The 15,803-nt window shown below is 39.3% G+C and overlaps 1 protein-coding gene across 4 annotated transcripts in view; it reads right to left on the bottom strand.

The window, feature by feature from the left end:
* Positions 1-768: 768 nt before the first annotated feature.
* The window catches only part of ZNF568 (zinc finger protein 568), an 88,158-nt gene continuing 73,123 nt past the window's right edge, over positions 769-15,803 (bottom strand). For all 4 annotated transcript variants that reach the window (XM_063111851.1, XM_063111852.1, XM_063111850.1 and 1 more), the window contains exons 7-9: positions 15,178-15,301; positions 14,543-14,638; positions 769-4,401 (exon numbers count right to left, since the gene is read on the bottom strand). In XM_063111851.1, the coding sequence (XP_062967921.1) occupies positions 2,960-4,401; positions 14,543-14,638; positions 15,178-15,301 (1,662 nt within the window). In that variant the 3' untranslated portion in view covers positions 769-2,959. The remainder of the gene's footprint in view (positions 4,402-14,542; positions 14,639-15,177; positions 15,302-15,803) is intronic.

Below are 15,803 nucleotides of genomic sequence, written 5' to 3'. Positions count from 1 at the left end.
AATAACTTACCATGTTCTTTTAAGAGGTTGCTAGATCTGACTTGCTCTTCTAATTGGAATACTCATATAACGTTAAGTACTAATGGATTGTTTTTTACAGCTAATTTGACTTTGGATGCTGTCCTTTTCCAAATTTGGTAAAAAGGTTATGCTAGCTTCACAGTATATTGAATAGCTAGAATTTTATCAGTAAGATAATCTGGCACTAGAGGAATTATATGGTGTAGCTCTTTAACCGGTTTCTTCTTTGTTTTTACTTTATTCAGGAAAAGACTTTTCTAGAATTTTAGATATACTATAAAAAGCTGAATATAAACATATACTATAAAATGCTGAATGCAAATATTTCCTACAGCTTACTAAATCAAATTTGAATATATGTATATATTTCAACTATATATTTAATAAAATAATTTTCTACAATGTCAGATATAGTATAAAAAGCTGAATATAAACGTTTTTTCATCTTACTAAAGCTAAATATGTGTGTGTATATATATATATATATATATACAAAAAACTTTTAAATGATAGTTTTCCAGGACTCATATATTTTAAAAAGTTGAGTATAAACTTACCGCACATGCATGGAGTTTCTTATTTCACACAAATCCAGTGATAGGGCAGTTCTAAATTGTTTCATCAGATTAACGTCAAGGACACAAGTAATTCCAACCAACCCCATACTAATCTCAGCCTCTGGATTCTCTGGTTGCAAAATGGCCACAATTCCAGGAATCACGCAGACATATAGACATGCATTCTGTATTTAAGAAGACCATTTCCTCCTGTTTTATTAGAAATGAAAATTTAGGGCCCACCCTGTGGCTCACTCGGGGGAGTGCGGCGCTGGGAGCGCCGAGGCCGCGGGTTTGGATCCTATGTGGGGATGGCTGGTGCGCGCACTGGCTGCGTGTGGTGCGAGCGACAGGAGACCAAGGGTTGCGATCCCCTTACCGGTCACAAAAAAAAAAAAAAAAAAAAGAAAGAAAAGAAAAAATTTAACTGAAGCTCATTTGCAGATTTTTGCTCAGATCTTCTGTGGCTGGTACTATTATACATATGACCAGATGCAAAGCAAGCTGAGAGAGCAAATATCTGGCATTTATAGACTTAAGTGAGCAGCAGGCAATTCTGGCAAAGGGAGAATGGTTAATTGCACAGGCAGCTAGCAATGTCTGCCGGTACAATAGAGCCTTGTTTCTGTAAAATTCCCTCCATTTTTATAGTTATATATTCTTTCTCATTCACGATGCTTGAGCTTTTTCTTTATAGGGTGTAATTTTTTTCATTTCAAAAAGTTTTCAAAGTTTTTTCTTTCTGCCCTGCATTTATTTTATGAGATTCTCCACAAAGTAGAGTTAATGCTTATTCATTCTCATTCCTTTGATCAAATATTTAATATTTACTGAGAATCTACTACAGGTAGTGTACCAACCAAGTGTAGTGAAATCAGAATGAATCCTCACCCTTAACTGCCTGTTTTCTACATATTTTAAAATAATTTTCATCAGAGTATGACTTTGTTCACATCCTGCAAATTTTGTTGACATGTAGTGTCCTCTTTGCCATTCATTCCTAAGGGTGATTTGCCTCAATTTCCTTTTTAATATAAATTATTTAGAGGGGTATCTTTTTTAAGTTTCCTAGAGAAATGGACTTTAGCTAAGGCTTTGTTTTTTCTATTTTCCTAGACCAGAGGTCAGAGATCATGGCATGTCTTTTGTTTTTTGAAAGATTTTAGTAAACCAAAATCTTCCCCATGACCTCACAGCAACCCACCTTTATTCTACTGATGTTCTTTAAATTATGAATCCCCTGACGAGGCAAAAGAGTGAACAATGAGTGAAACTTTTGCAGTTTTAAATTTTTCTCCAGAAGGAATTACCTAACATTCAATAAAGAAAAAAGAGATGATCCAAGATGTTCCTAAAGTCACTGCATGTATAAGGTCTTCCTCTCATATGGTCTCTAATAATACACAATTATGAAAACAACCATAAGCAATAAAAGCAGCTCTTACTTAGAACACTTTCAATACTAGTCAGACACTGGTCTAAAGGATATAAATGTACTTAATCCTCACAATGAAACTAAAAAAATATGGTGCTAGTATTACTCATTTACAAATGAGACAATTTAGATGTAGTTGAGTAAATTGCCTTATAAGAAATGAGTTATAATGGTGAGGGCAAGTAAAACCAAACACTGGTAAATCCTTTCTCACTTTGATTCAGTTCAGGCTACTTTTATAGAATTAGATTGGAAATATTTAACAATATTTGAGTGGAATGTAAGAATCTGTTGCACTTTTAACACTAATGTAGACTTCATTAGGTACAAATTATCAGATGAATAACATTTTAGCTAAAGCAAACTGGTATCTCACATATATGGCATATTGCCAGCTAATGACCCTGACTTTGAGAAAGGTCCAAATGGTTAATTTCTTTAATACATTCACTGCCCTCTGAAGCTTCTCTCCATTATGAATTCCCTGAAGCTGACTTGGTTCTGAACCAATGAACAGGCCTTCCCCTGCTTTCCTTATGTTCATGGAGTTCTCCAATTTCTCATCAATTGAACTGTGATATCTAATTCCTTTTTTTATTTTGGTGGTTGGCCGGTACAGGGATCTGAACCCATGACCCTTGTGCTACAAGGCTGCGCTCTAACCAACTGAGATAACTGGCCAGACCCTGATATCTAATAAAATCTGAAACACAAATAAACCTTTCCCAATTCCTAACATTTTAAAGGTTTCTCATCATAACAAGTGTTAAATCAAATCTGGCCCTTAAATAAAGGTCTTTTGGGCCTTATATCCAGTAAGAATTCTGATATACAGTAAAGTTGTTAGCTTCAAATGCTTTCCCACATTCCTTATAACCACAGATTTTTTAAAAAACCAGTATGAATTTTCTGATATCAGCCCAATTTTGAGCCTTCCCACATTTCTTCATTCACTCCTGTGTCCTGTATGAATTCTTTGATGTTGAGTAAGGTGTGAGCCACGAATAAAGGCCTTCCCACATTGTTCACATTCATAGGGTTTCTCACCAGTATGAATTTTCTGGTGTCGACTAAGTTCGGAGCCACGTCCAAAGGCCTTCCCACATTCCTTACACTCATAGGGTTTCTCACCACTATGACTTCTCTCATGATGAGTAAGTTCTGACCTTCGAATAAAAGCCTTCCCACATTCCTTACACTTATGGGGTCTTTCACCAGTATGAACTTTCTGATGTCGGACAAGTTCTGTGCTACAAGTAAAGCCCTTCCCACATTCCTTACATTCATAGGGTTTCTCACCAGCGTGAGCTCTCTGATGTCGAGTAAGTTCTGTGCCACGACAAAAGGACTTCCCACATTCCTTACACTTATAGGGTTTTTCACCAGTATGAACACTCTGATGTCGAATAAGATGTGAATCAGAGATAAAAGCTTTCCCACATTCCTTACATTTATGGGGTTTGTCACCAGTATGAACTCTTTGATGCAGACTCAATTGTGAGGCACAACTATATACTTTCCCACATTCCTTACATTCATAGCGTCTTTCACCAGTATGAATTATCTGATGAAGACTAAGTTGTGTGTCATAACGAAAAGCTTTCCCACATTCCTTACACTTATGGGGTTTCTCACCAGTATGGATTCTCTGATGTCGAAAAAGGTGTGAGGGACGGGTAAAGGCTTTCCCACATTCTTTACATTCGTAGTATTTCTCATCACTATGAATTCTCTGATGTAGATTAAGTTGTGCAGTAGATGGAAAGGTCTTCCCACACTCCTTACATTTATAGGGTTTCTCACCTATATGCATCCTTTGATGCTGACTAAGTTGTGCGCTAGTATGAAAGGCTTTCCTACATTCCTTACATTTATGAGGTTTCTCACCTGTATTAATGCTCTGAGGCTGAGTAATTTCCGAGTCACGAATAAAGGCACATTTCTTATTTTCATTACTTCTTTTGCTTTCATGAAGTCTCTGATGCTTAATCAAGTCTGACCTATTATTAAAGGTTTTCCCATACTCTCCACATTCAGAGTCTTTTCTCTTATTATGAATTTTTTCATGTTGAATAGGACGTGACTGGCACGTAAAAGCTTTCTTACATTTCTTGCATTCACAGGATTTCTCTCCAGTATGATTTTTCTGATGTTCTCTATGAGCTATGCACTGATTAACTCCAGAGGTTACTACAGCTTGTCTGGAACGTCCTTCCTGACACCTGTGTTGTCTTTCCAACTGGCATTTGATTTCTCTGTTACCTATGACCCTGGTGCACTCGAGGTTAGACTGTTTAAGTCTTTTCGTTATCCCTTGCTGCAATGATTTAATTTCATAACTGTTCTTCTTTGGAGATAAATTCTTAGTTTCTCTTCCAGACTCCCAATCTGCAAGATAACAAGAAAGAAAACAGGAGATATTTTGTTTAGACATTGCAGGAGAAACGAAAATTCTAAGTAGAAATGAAAAATTAAAAATAGTAAATAATTTAAACAACTCTTAACACTACAATTTGGAAAAAAAGAAGGTGGAAGAGAAGGAAATGAGAATAGAGAAAATGAGGAGAGCTCATAAAGGAGAGCAAAGACAGTGGTTCTTTACCTCTGGTGACAGTCAGAATCAGATAGGAAACTTGTTCAAAATACAATGTCCAGGAACGATCTAAAACTAAATAAGAATCTAAAAGAGGAAGACATTACATCTAACAGCAAATCCTCTCATCTCTAGCCTCAAAATATATCCATATTTTGACTTCTCTCCACCTATATCTCTACCATCTTGTCCAAAGCCATGACTCACCAAGATTAATACAGTGCTATCTGCTATCCTAACTGGTCTCTCTGCTTCTACTGTTGCACTCCTAATAGCCCACACTCAACGCAGTAGCCAAAGTGTTTTTGTTAAAATAAGTCATATCATGTCATTCTTATATTCAAAATCCTCCATTGGATCTCCCTCTCATTCACTGTAAAGTCAAAGTCTTTAAATAGTTTACAAGGCCTTGCATGAACTTGTTCTGCACTGCCTCTTTCTGACCTTATTGCCTGTCTTCTCCCCTTAGCTGACTTTGCTCTAGCTCCCTGACCAACTGGGATCTAATAAAAATGCCACTTACATTAGGCATGCTATAGGTTGTCTTTGGGAGAAGGGCACTAAGCAAGGTCTACACAGAAACAGTATATTGTAGTGGGGAGTTCCTGACATCAAATGTCAGAAGATGCTGTTATTTTAAATATTTTGGAAAAACAACCTGGTAGAGAAGGAAAACTATGCAAAAAGAATGGACCAAATCATAAATATAGACCTTACAGGAATACTCAAATCAGAAACATAATATCCATCAAGAATGCTCCTATCCTATGCAATCACTCATCAGTGCTAAAGAACCATTTCCCTAAATCTATCTTCAATCTGCCTATTTTCTTTACTCCATGATCTCATTCCAGCACATGGCCAAATTACTCAGGCCTCCAAAACAGTCTCCTAACTAGTTTCACCATTTTTACTCATGTAATCTTCTGATTCACTCTCTACAGAACACTACAGGCATGTCAGTTCAATCCAATCATGGCCCTACCTTGTTTAAAACCCTTCAGTGACTGCCCAGTATCCTCAAGAAAAAAATCCAAACTCCTGGACTTGGTGAGAAGGTCCTGCATGATGCAGCTCTCTGTTCAGATCTTCAAGGGCACCCAGAGTATTATGCAGGCACCCTGCATAAATGTATGGGTTCTCAATTTCTACAACGTATGGCTCCTTCTACTTGATGTGACATTCTCAGCACTCTGGTTTGGACTAATCCTTCCAGCCTCGCCTTATTTGGCACAATCTGGAAAGTCTTTCCAGTCTTGTAATGTCACCCCTCTTATTCTCTCATAGCAGTGCCTCACCTGTAACCATCTCCCCTAGAAAGATATCCACTTCTCCAGCCATAGCACAGGCCAGGTATCTAATGAGAAAATCTGCAGAGTTCTTGATGATTAGGGATTTAAGTTAGGCCTTAAGTTGTCTGCAGGCTACTGGTAAGACTAGCTCTTTCTAGTCTCAGGACTGCCTATCCAGATTCAAGGAAAGGCCCACAGAGAACCTGAGCCTCAAAACATGATCACACTGAGCCCCTTCTCACCAGATATACCATTCTCAGGAGGAGCCTGTTAATAAGACAATCTCTCATCTTCCCCTAAAGGGTCAATTAAGACTAACTCCAGAAGGCCTAGCATCCTTCCTGATACTAGCTCCTTCCCAGATTATTAGCCATCACCTCTTATACTTCCTTCCAATGTGCTTTCTTTACATACAGTTGAAACAGCACTGAATCTAAAAGTCTGTGTCTGGCTTTACGTCACTAAACATTATAGCAGTTTCAAAAACGTTTTTTATTTATTTTTGTTTATTTATTGAATCAAAATCAATTATACACATTTTGGGGGTTGAAAACTGAGATATGTTGATCAAATCAATATTACTAGCATATATATTGTTACAAATCATAATCATTCTTTATGCCCCTTGTCCAATCCCTCCCCATCCCTCTTTCCCTTCCCCTCCCCTCTCTAATTACCCTAGATTTCATCTCTCTTTCTGAAAGAATAATGGTTACTCTGTTAATCTGTTGCCTAGATGATCTGTCCAACGCTGAGAGATGTGAACCGGTCCCCCAATATTATCATAGAGCAGGTGCTTCTTCTGTCACTCTGAAATGGGTTTTGTGGAAAGAGACATCCTTTTCTTTCCTTTGTTTCTGCTGGTGACTCTTCTTGTGTGAACGCACTCCAGTAGTTGGCAGACCATCTGCGTGGTGGTTGTGGTGTCTAGCCGCTTTTGCGGCAGCCATGGTTACTGTGGTGGCTGTGGTGGGCCACCCACATGGAGATGCTGTTTTTGGTATGCTCCTTGGCACTGGCGATATGCCTGGTTGTGGGGTGCTTGGTCCCCTTCTCCATGCCTCTGGTCCTTGGGCAGGCCCCAAGGCGCTGGCACCATGTGCCTGGTTGTGGGAGGAGGGTCCAGTCCCTGGCTCCATACCTCAGGTCACTGGGTGGGACCTGGGGCACTGGCTTGGTGTGCCTGGTTGTGGGAGAGAGGTCCGGTCCCCTTCCACATGCCTCAGGTCCCTGGGCAGGGCCCAAGGCACTGGCATGGTGTGCCTGGTTGTGGAAGAGAGGTCCGGTCCCTTCTCCATGCCCTGGGTTCCAAGGTAGGATCCAAGGTGCTGGCATGTTGTGCCTGGTTGTGAGAGGGTGGTCCGGTGCCCCACTCCATACCCTTGGTCCCTGGGTGGGCCCCAAGGCACTGGTTCAGTGTGCCCTAGTTGTGGTCCGGGCCCTTTCTTCATGCCCTGGGTCCCTGGGTGGGCCCTGAGGTGCTGGCGTGGTGTGCCTGGAAGTGGGAGTAGGGTCTGGTTCCCGGATCCAAGCCTCCGGTTCCCAGGCAGGCTCCAAGGTGCTGGTGGTGGGCCTGGGCCAGAACTAATTTTTTGTCCTTTGCTACTAACACGGGGGAACTTCCTGTGGGCACCAGTACTTGAGCTGTATGGTTGTTTAAATTGCTACTTTGCTGCTGTCTCCCTAGGGAAGGCTTTTTGTGCAGTCAGGGTTTAATGGTTGATCTTATAGGTACTTCCTGCTCTCCAGAGACCCGGTGGATCTGTGTTCTGTAGAATCTCTGATCTGGGCCTGAATTTTTCATCAAACTGCACCCCATGCAATTTTGCATTCCTGACGAGTCTCCTCTGAGTGGTCCTGTGCTGATTGGGGGGCAGGTCAGCTGTCCTTGCTGTGTCCCAGTATTCCCCTGGTGGGCCCGTCTCCCCCACCACCCGTGCTCCAAACACTTTCCACGGGATGGGCCCTGTGCTGGTCCCTTGCGATGACTTACCAGCCTCTGAATGGTTCCCGTTTTTCAGTTCTTCTGGCTCTTCACTCCTGTGTGGGTCCATGGGAAACCTATTACTGGTCTTGCTGTCCTGGGGTCCACCAAGGCCCTCTTCTCTCCTGCCAGCTCCAAGCAACTCCATCTGAAGGGCACAGCTGCGGCTTCTGCCGGCTTCTGCTCCATGCGCTCAGCAGCTCCAGCCTTAAAGCAGCTGCAGCCCGAAATGCTCAGAGCAGCTTTTTCTTTCTCTCATCATAGTTTCTCCCGCCTTCATGAACTCCGTAGGTCTCTCCTCCTCTTCCCCTGAGGTCCAGCAGCCCCAGCTTGGCTGATGTTAGATTTTTATAGTTGTAAATTTGGTTGATTTGTGGGAGAGTGACGCTGGGGACTGTCTCTTCTACCATCTTGATCGGACCCTCTCAAAAACATTTTATAAAAAAATATTTTAAAAGCTGAAAGTTCTGTATCCTAATTGCGCTTGTGGTAACACCAATGAACACATGTGATAAAATTTCCCAGTAATGTACACCAAAAAATAAAAAATAAACAAAAAAAGAGCGTATGTGGAAATTCGTGAAATCTGAATAAGGTCTCGAGTTCGGTTACTGCTATCATGTCAACATCAATTCTTGGTTTGGACAAAGGAGCTACAGTAAGGTAAGATCCTATCATAAGGGAAAACTGGGTACATGGGAACTTTCTGTACTGTTTTTGCAACTCCTTGTGAGTAATTTCAAAATAAAAAGCTAAAAATACCAAAAAACCCCCAAACGCAGAAGGCTCCTCAAATGGGCCATCAATAACCTAGGCAATCTTTGTATGTTTTCCTAATAAATTCATTTTCTTGTTTTTCCTTCCACCCACTTTCCTTCTTAAAATCTGTACAATCAAAATTTTTGTCCCTATCATCCAACCATAACTATTTCAAGGTCTCAAATAACCTCCATATAGCCAATTCCAATAGTTAATCAATTCTCAGTTATCATCCTGCCTATCAGTAAACTCACACAGTTGTTCACTTCCTCTTTCTTATAGTGCTATTTCATTATGGCTCTAATTACCACACTCTCCTGATTTTCCTTCTAGCTTACTGCATTATTCCTCCTTGTTTTCTTTTGCTGGATCCTCCTTCTCTTCCCAACTAAATGGTAAAGTGCCCTAAGAGCTGAGTCTTGTAAAATCTTTGCTTCTCTACCTACTTTCTCCTCCCTAGGTGATACCCAATTTTAAGCGTGGCACACAGTTATATAGAACAAACATTTTCCAGGCAGTCTTGCAATTAGATTTGATTGTGAGACTTAATTCTAGCCAATGGAATTTGAATGGAAATAAGGAAAAAAGCATGCTCTCCGAACTCCCTTCCTCCATCTTGCTGCTTGGAAAGTGACCTTGAGGTGAACCCTCATGCACCATTCATCATCATGACAGAGATCTGGAGCCTGATGCAAGATGGAGCTGAGGCATGACAGCCCTTGAACCTCCATTTACTAACTGGTGCATGAGAATAAAATGAAATTTTATGGTCAAAGGTGCTGGTAATCTGGTGTCTACAGTACAGGACTAAACCTATATCTTAACTCATATAACTGGTTTCTTGTGACACTCAAATCATCAAGCCCATTTCTGCTTCAGACCCTTTGCTATTCTCTCTGCTTTGACACTCCCTCCCTGCTGGATCTTTGCATAACTCTCTTCCCCTTCTTTCTGGTCCCACTGCTCCAATGTCACCTCCTCAGAGGACCATCCTCAACACAATCTTGTATAAAAGAGCTGTACCTCATCATGTTCCAGCTAATAATCCAGATTACTCTTCAAACCTTTTATTGCTACCTGAATAATACTACGTGTGTATCCATTTTTTGCCCGTTTTTCCCATTATAATGTGCAATATACCCCATGAGACAGGGCTTTCTACTTGTTCACTGTTGAATCTGCAAAATGAAATTGTTGAATGGTGACCCACAGACAACTTTAAATGTAAAAGAAAAGACAACAGACTGACCTCAGAGTGGGGACCTTGGTGAACTGATTCTCCCACAAAAACAATGAAAATACTAAGGAAACAACTAAAATAAAACAGAATTCCAGAATGCAGAAATTTAACCAAAGCCACAAAATGAACTGAAAATTGTCTATCCAAAGAAACTACTGAACTTTGGTGAGACAGCAAGATCTATAACATTTATTCCCATTCCCCCTCCCTCACTAGTTCCGTCATAGTTGCCAAAAGCTGGCAGACTTGTAGGCAACGGAGAGGTCCGAACTCTTCTGAACCTCCATTAAAAGCATCACCCCCATCCAGTATTTTGTCCGAACTTGCAGCTCCCTGGAAATTCTATTCTCAGCGTATGTTGCCATTTGATTTGACTCAGGGCTCAGCTGGGGAATGGGCAGTGGTGTGGCAGGGAAGTCCAATCCCACAGCACTACTGAAAATAATAGCAAACTGCTAGCAACACTGCAGCTGTGTAAGGCTGTGATTTCACTTGGAGCAAACAATAACTAGCTGAGAGTTTGAAAGGAAAATATAAGATCTAGAAGACCACAGGACTCTGAAAAGTTTAAACACGTTCCTGGGAATATAAAAGACTGTACAAGTGTAATCTTGTCTGCATGCCCAGGAAAGACCTGGGAAAGAAGTCCCACTCACTTATGCTTGCCTAATCTTGAAGCCCTGCACAGGCAGGAAGTACAAGCTAAGGCTGTCTGATAAACAGCCTGAATTAAGTTTTAAGACCTGTCTTCTCACAGATTCCCTTGGCAAAGAGTGGAAGAAATACAGTCAAGGCATTTAAGGAAATGTTTCCTTGCCTTTTCCACCTCTTAGAGCTTGCCCACATTCCTTAACTCATGCCTCTATTTTGAAGACAGAGCCCTCTGCCTATAGCTAGAAATAGTGCGCATCTATGTGTTAGGTGCATCTCCATAGTTATATCTCTGACACTTTTTTTTTTTTTTTGTCCTTTTCGTGACCGGCACTCAGCCAGTGAGTGCACCGGCCTGTCCTATATAGGATCGGAACCCGCGGCGGGAGCGTCGCAGCGATCCCAGCGCCGCACTCTACCAAGTGCGCCACGGGCTCGGCCCTATCTCTGACACTTTTAATGGACCCTTGTGATTACACCAGGCCCACTTGGAAAATCTGATACTTTCCCTAACTTAAGGTCAGCTAATTTGCAACCTTAATTCCCCTTTAAGAGTAACATATTCACAGGATTCAGACATTAGAATGTGGACATCTTTGAGGGAATAATTATTCAGCCTACCAATACTGGCTTATAATATATAAAGATGTAATTTGTATGACAATACTAATACAAAGAAGGGAAGTGGGAACAGAGGTATTTTGGAGTGAAGTTTTTATATAGAATTGAAATCAAGTTAGTATTAATACAAACTAAATTGTTTTAAGTTAAAATGCTAATTACAATCTTACAGCAACCACTAAGAAAATAACTCCAAGAATTACAGTAAAAGATAGAAATTAAAATGAAATTAAAATTCTAGAAAATACCTTTAACATAAAACGTAGTAATGGGAGAATACAAGAACAAAACGAAAATAACACATGTAGAAAACAAATACCACAATGCCAGATGTAAATCATACCCTATCAGTAATTATATTAAATGTAAACATATTAAACATTATAAACAAATGGTAGAGATTGGCAGGATGGATCTAAAAAAAATATGGTCCAAGTATATGCTGTCTACCAGAGATGCACTTTAGATTCAATGACATAAATAGGTTGAAATAAAAGAATGAGAAAAGATATATCATGAGAGATTAACCAAAAGTGAGCAGAAATAACATTACTAATATCAGACAAAATCAACTTTAACACAAAAATTGTAAAAAGAAACAAAGAAGAACATTTTATAAGGATAAGAAGGATATGATAATCAAGAAACTATAACAGTTATAAGTATATATGTACCTAATATCAGAGCCCCAAAATACATGAGGCAGGAATTGCAGAGAGAAACAGACAAATTGGAGACTTCAACACTCTAGTCTCAGTAATGAATACAGCTAGTCAGAAGATCCACAAGGAAACAGAAGACTTGAACAACACCATAAACAAATTAAATCTAAAAAACATTGATACGACATTCCACCCAATAACAAGAGAATACACATTCTTCTCAGGTATATGTGGAACATTCTTCATGATAGACCACATATTAGGCTATATAACAGGCCACAATACACTTAAGATAAATGAAATCATACAAAGTATTTTCTATAACTACAATGAAATTAAATTAGAAATCAATGACAGAAGGAAATTTGGGAAATTCACAAATAGCTGAAAATTAAACAACATACTCCTGAATAATCCATGAGTCAAAGAAGAAATCACAAGGAAAATGAGAAAATATTTTGAGACAAATTTAAAGGAAAAGCCAATATACCAAAACTTATGAGATACAGCCAAACCGGGGCTTACAGGGGAAATTTACATCTAAAAACACCTATATTAAAAATAAGAAAAACCTCAAATCAACCATCTAACTGTATACCTTAAGGAACCAGAAAATAAAGAGCAAATTAAACCCACAGTTACCAGAAGGAGGAAAACAACGAAGATTACAGCAACAATGAAGAAAACAGAGAATAGAAAAACAAAAGAGAAAAATCAATGAGACCAAAAGTTGATTATTTGCAAAAATCAACAAAACTGACAAAACTTTTAGCTAGATTGACCAACAAAAAGAGAAGACTCAAAATACTAAAATTAGGAATGAAAGGGAGTATCACTACTGACCTTACAGAAATAAGGGACTGCTATGAACAACTATATGCCAAAAAACTAGATAACTTAGACAAAATGGATGAATTCCCAAAAAGACACAAAACTGCCAACACTAACTTAAAAAGAAACAACATCTGAATAGACCTATAACAAATGAAGAGGCTGAATTAGTAGTCGAAAATCTTCCCACAAAAGAAAATCCCAGGACCAAATGGTCTCACTGCTGAATTCTACCAAACATTTAAAGAAAACATAATACAAATCCTTCAAAAGTTAATATAAACTTAATACAAGCACTTTCATAAGACAGAAAGGGAAGGAACATTTATAAACTAATTCTAAGGCCAGTATTACACTGACGCCAAAACTAGACAAAGCAAAGATATCACAAGAAAACTACAGACCAATATCCCAATAAATACAGATGCAAAAATCCTCAACGAATAAAACCAAACCAAATCCAGTAATGAAGAAAGGATCATACACCACAACCAGGTTTAATTTCTCCCAGAGGTGCAAGGTTGGTTTAACATCCCAAAATTTATCAATGTAATTCGCCATATTAATAGAACAAAGGACATAAACCACAGGATACGTCAACAGATGCAGAAAAAGCAACTGACAAAAGTATTCTAAAATCCTTTCATAGCAAAAATATCCAACAATCTAAGAAAAGAAGGGAACCTGTATACAAATACTCATAACAGTATGGTGGAGTTTGGATGTCTTGTCCCCTCCAAAACTCATGTGGAAATTTGATCTCCAATGTGGCGGTGTTGGAAACTGATTGAGTCATGGGGGCGGATCCCTCATAAATGGATTAATGCTCTCCCTGGGGGAGGGAGGAGTAATGAGTGAGTTCTTGCTCTATTAGTACCCACGAGAGCTCGTTGCTTAAAAAGACCCTAGCACCTTCTCTCTCTCTCTCTCTCTTGCTTCCTCTCGCCATGTGATCTGCTTATACCTGCCGGCTGCCTGATGCTTTCCGCCATGAGTAGAAGCAGCCTGAGGCTGGTGCCAGATGCAGCTGCCCCAGAATTGTAAGTCAAATAAACCTCTATTCCTTATAAATTACCTAGTCTCAGGTATTTCTGTTATAGCAACACAAAACGGACTACAACACAGTATTATTTTTAATAGACTAAAAGTAGAACCAGCAAGCTGCCAAAAAAGAAAAAATAAAAATAAAACAAAATGAAAGTAGATACAACTCAAATGGTCATCATTTATGAATGGATAAATAAAATATGATATATCCATACCATGGAATACTATTTGGCAATATAAAAGGATGAGGTAGTGGTACACGCTACAATATAGATGAACCTTGAAAACATTCTGCTAAGTGAAAGCCAGTCATTAAACACTAAATATTGTGTGGTATCATTAGTATAAGATGTTCAGAATATGCAAAACTATATGGACAGAAAGTAGATTAGCAGTTGCTTAGGACTGAGTATGGGAAGTGACTGCTAGTGGGTAGAGAGTTTCATTTTGAGGTGATGAAAATGTTCTACAATTGGACTGTTGTGATGGTTCCACAACTCTGAAAATACGAAAAGCCACTGAACTGTACACTTTAAATGGATGAATTTTATATGTGAATTATATCTCGAAAAAGCTGTTTTAAAAAGTCGGGACAAAACTGAACCCAAAGTACAGGTAAAATGGTTGCAACAGGGGAAGGAGGAGGGTACTTCCTCTCTGAAGTGAGGGGGCAGTATGATAGAAGGGGAGCAAGAGAGTGGTAAGAGGAGTAAAAAACATCCTTACTTTCTTCCCCAGATCTCAAGCCTTTTTAGGGAGCTTTCCTACCAACATCTCAGAAGTGTTTCTTCTCAAAGGCCAGCTGGGTGACTACCTACCATGGTTTCCCCAATATGACTCATCACTCACCTGGACACCAGTCTTTTGTCTCCTTTCTCTTAACCATCCAGGGCTCTTTCCCCTGCTCCAATAATGAGATGACACATGGCTTACTATCAGAAAGTCCTGCTCAAGGAACAAAAGGGACAAGGTTATGTTGTGGATTTTAGAATTAAAATCAGTATATGATTATCAAAAGCAAGTAGATTAAGGGTCAGAAGAAGGAGTGAAGGTCAGAAGAACAGGAAAGATAAAGATGCCTAATGGAGCAGCCCATTTCCAACTTCACAAGGAACAAACCATTCTTTGGTAAGCAAGAATCATTACAGGTTGAGAGCATCCCTAATCTGAAAATCCAAAATGCTCTAAAATCCAAAACCTTTTGAGTGCTGACATGACACTCACAGGTCATGCTCAAAGAAAATAATCATGCGAGCATTTTGGATTTCCAGATTAGGGATGCTCAATCTGTATGTATATGCAAATATTCCAAAATTTGAAAAAATCTGAAGTCTGAAACACTTCTGATCCCATGCATTTCGGATAGTGGATCCTCAACCTGTAATTCAGCCAGGTGCTTGAAAAGCCTTCACAAAAAACTCACATCAAAGAACATAAAAATTCCAGAAGGCCAATTTGGAATTTTGGAGGGTAGACAAACTTACCCAGTGAGATCAGGTTGTTGTAATTCTCCAACATTACATCTCTGTACAAATCCTTCTGAGCAGAGTGCAAACATTCCCACTCCTTTTGAGAGAAGTAAATGACCACATCTTTGAACTGAAAGCCCTGAAACCACAAATAAATATACTATTTGTGAAATTAATGAACAAAAATCTCTAAGACAAAAGAAAATAGAGAAAGCAATTCAGTAGGGGAGCTCCATTGTGAAAACAGCCTGTGCTGGACCCCTTCAACATGGATGGGTCAGTGTGGAAACAAGGGTGATCAGTCAAGTAACCTCTGGGCATTTCCAGTATCCACTCACATCTGAGAGTATAAACAAAGCCCAGACAAATGGTGTTTGCCAATTAAATGAAACTGTATATGCAAGTAATACACAGGGCACCCTATGTTCGGCACACAACACTTCTCATTGCCTCCTCCGCATTCTCCTGTTCAGGAAAGTTTTTTAAAAATCTGAAACATTTAAAAATATCTCAAAAAATCTATATCTCTGAAAATACGATTTGAATATAATTTATGTAATTTAATAATTTCTTAAAAACTCAGGCTCAAAAAAACCCCCCAACAAAACCCCAGGTTCATAAGTATGCCAGAAAATTAAATC

Source organism: Cynocephalus volans, chromosome 10, assembly GCF_027409185.1.
Source record: "Cynocephalus volans isolate mCynVol1 chromosome 10, mCynVol1.pri, whole genome shotgun sequence".
Lineage (NCBI taxonomy): Eukaryota > Metazoa > Chordata > Mammalia > Dermoptera > Cynocephalidae > Cynocephalus > Cynocephalus volans.
This window is presented reverse-complemented; position numbering and strand designations above follow the sequence as displayed.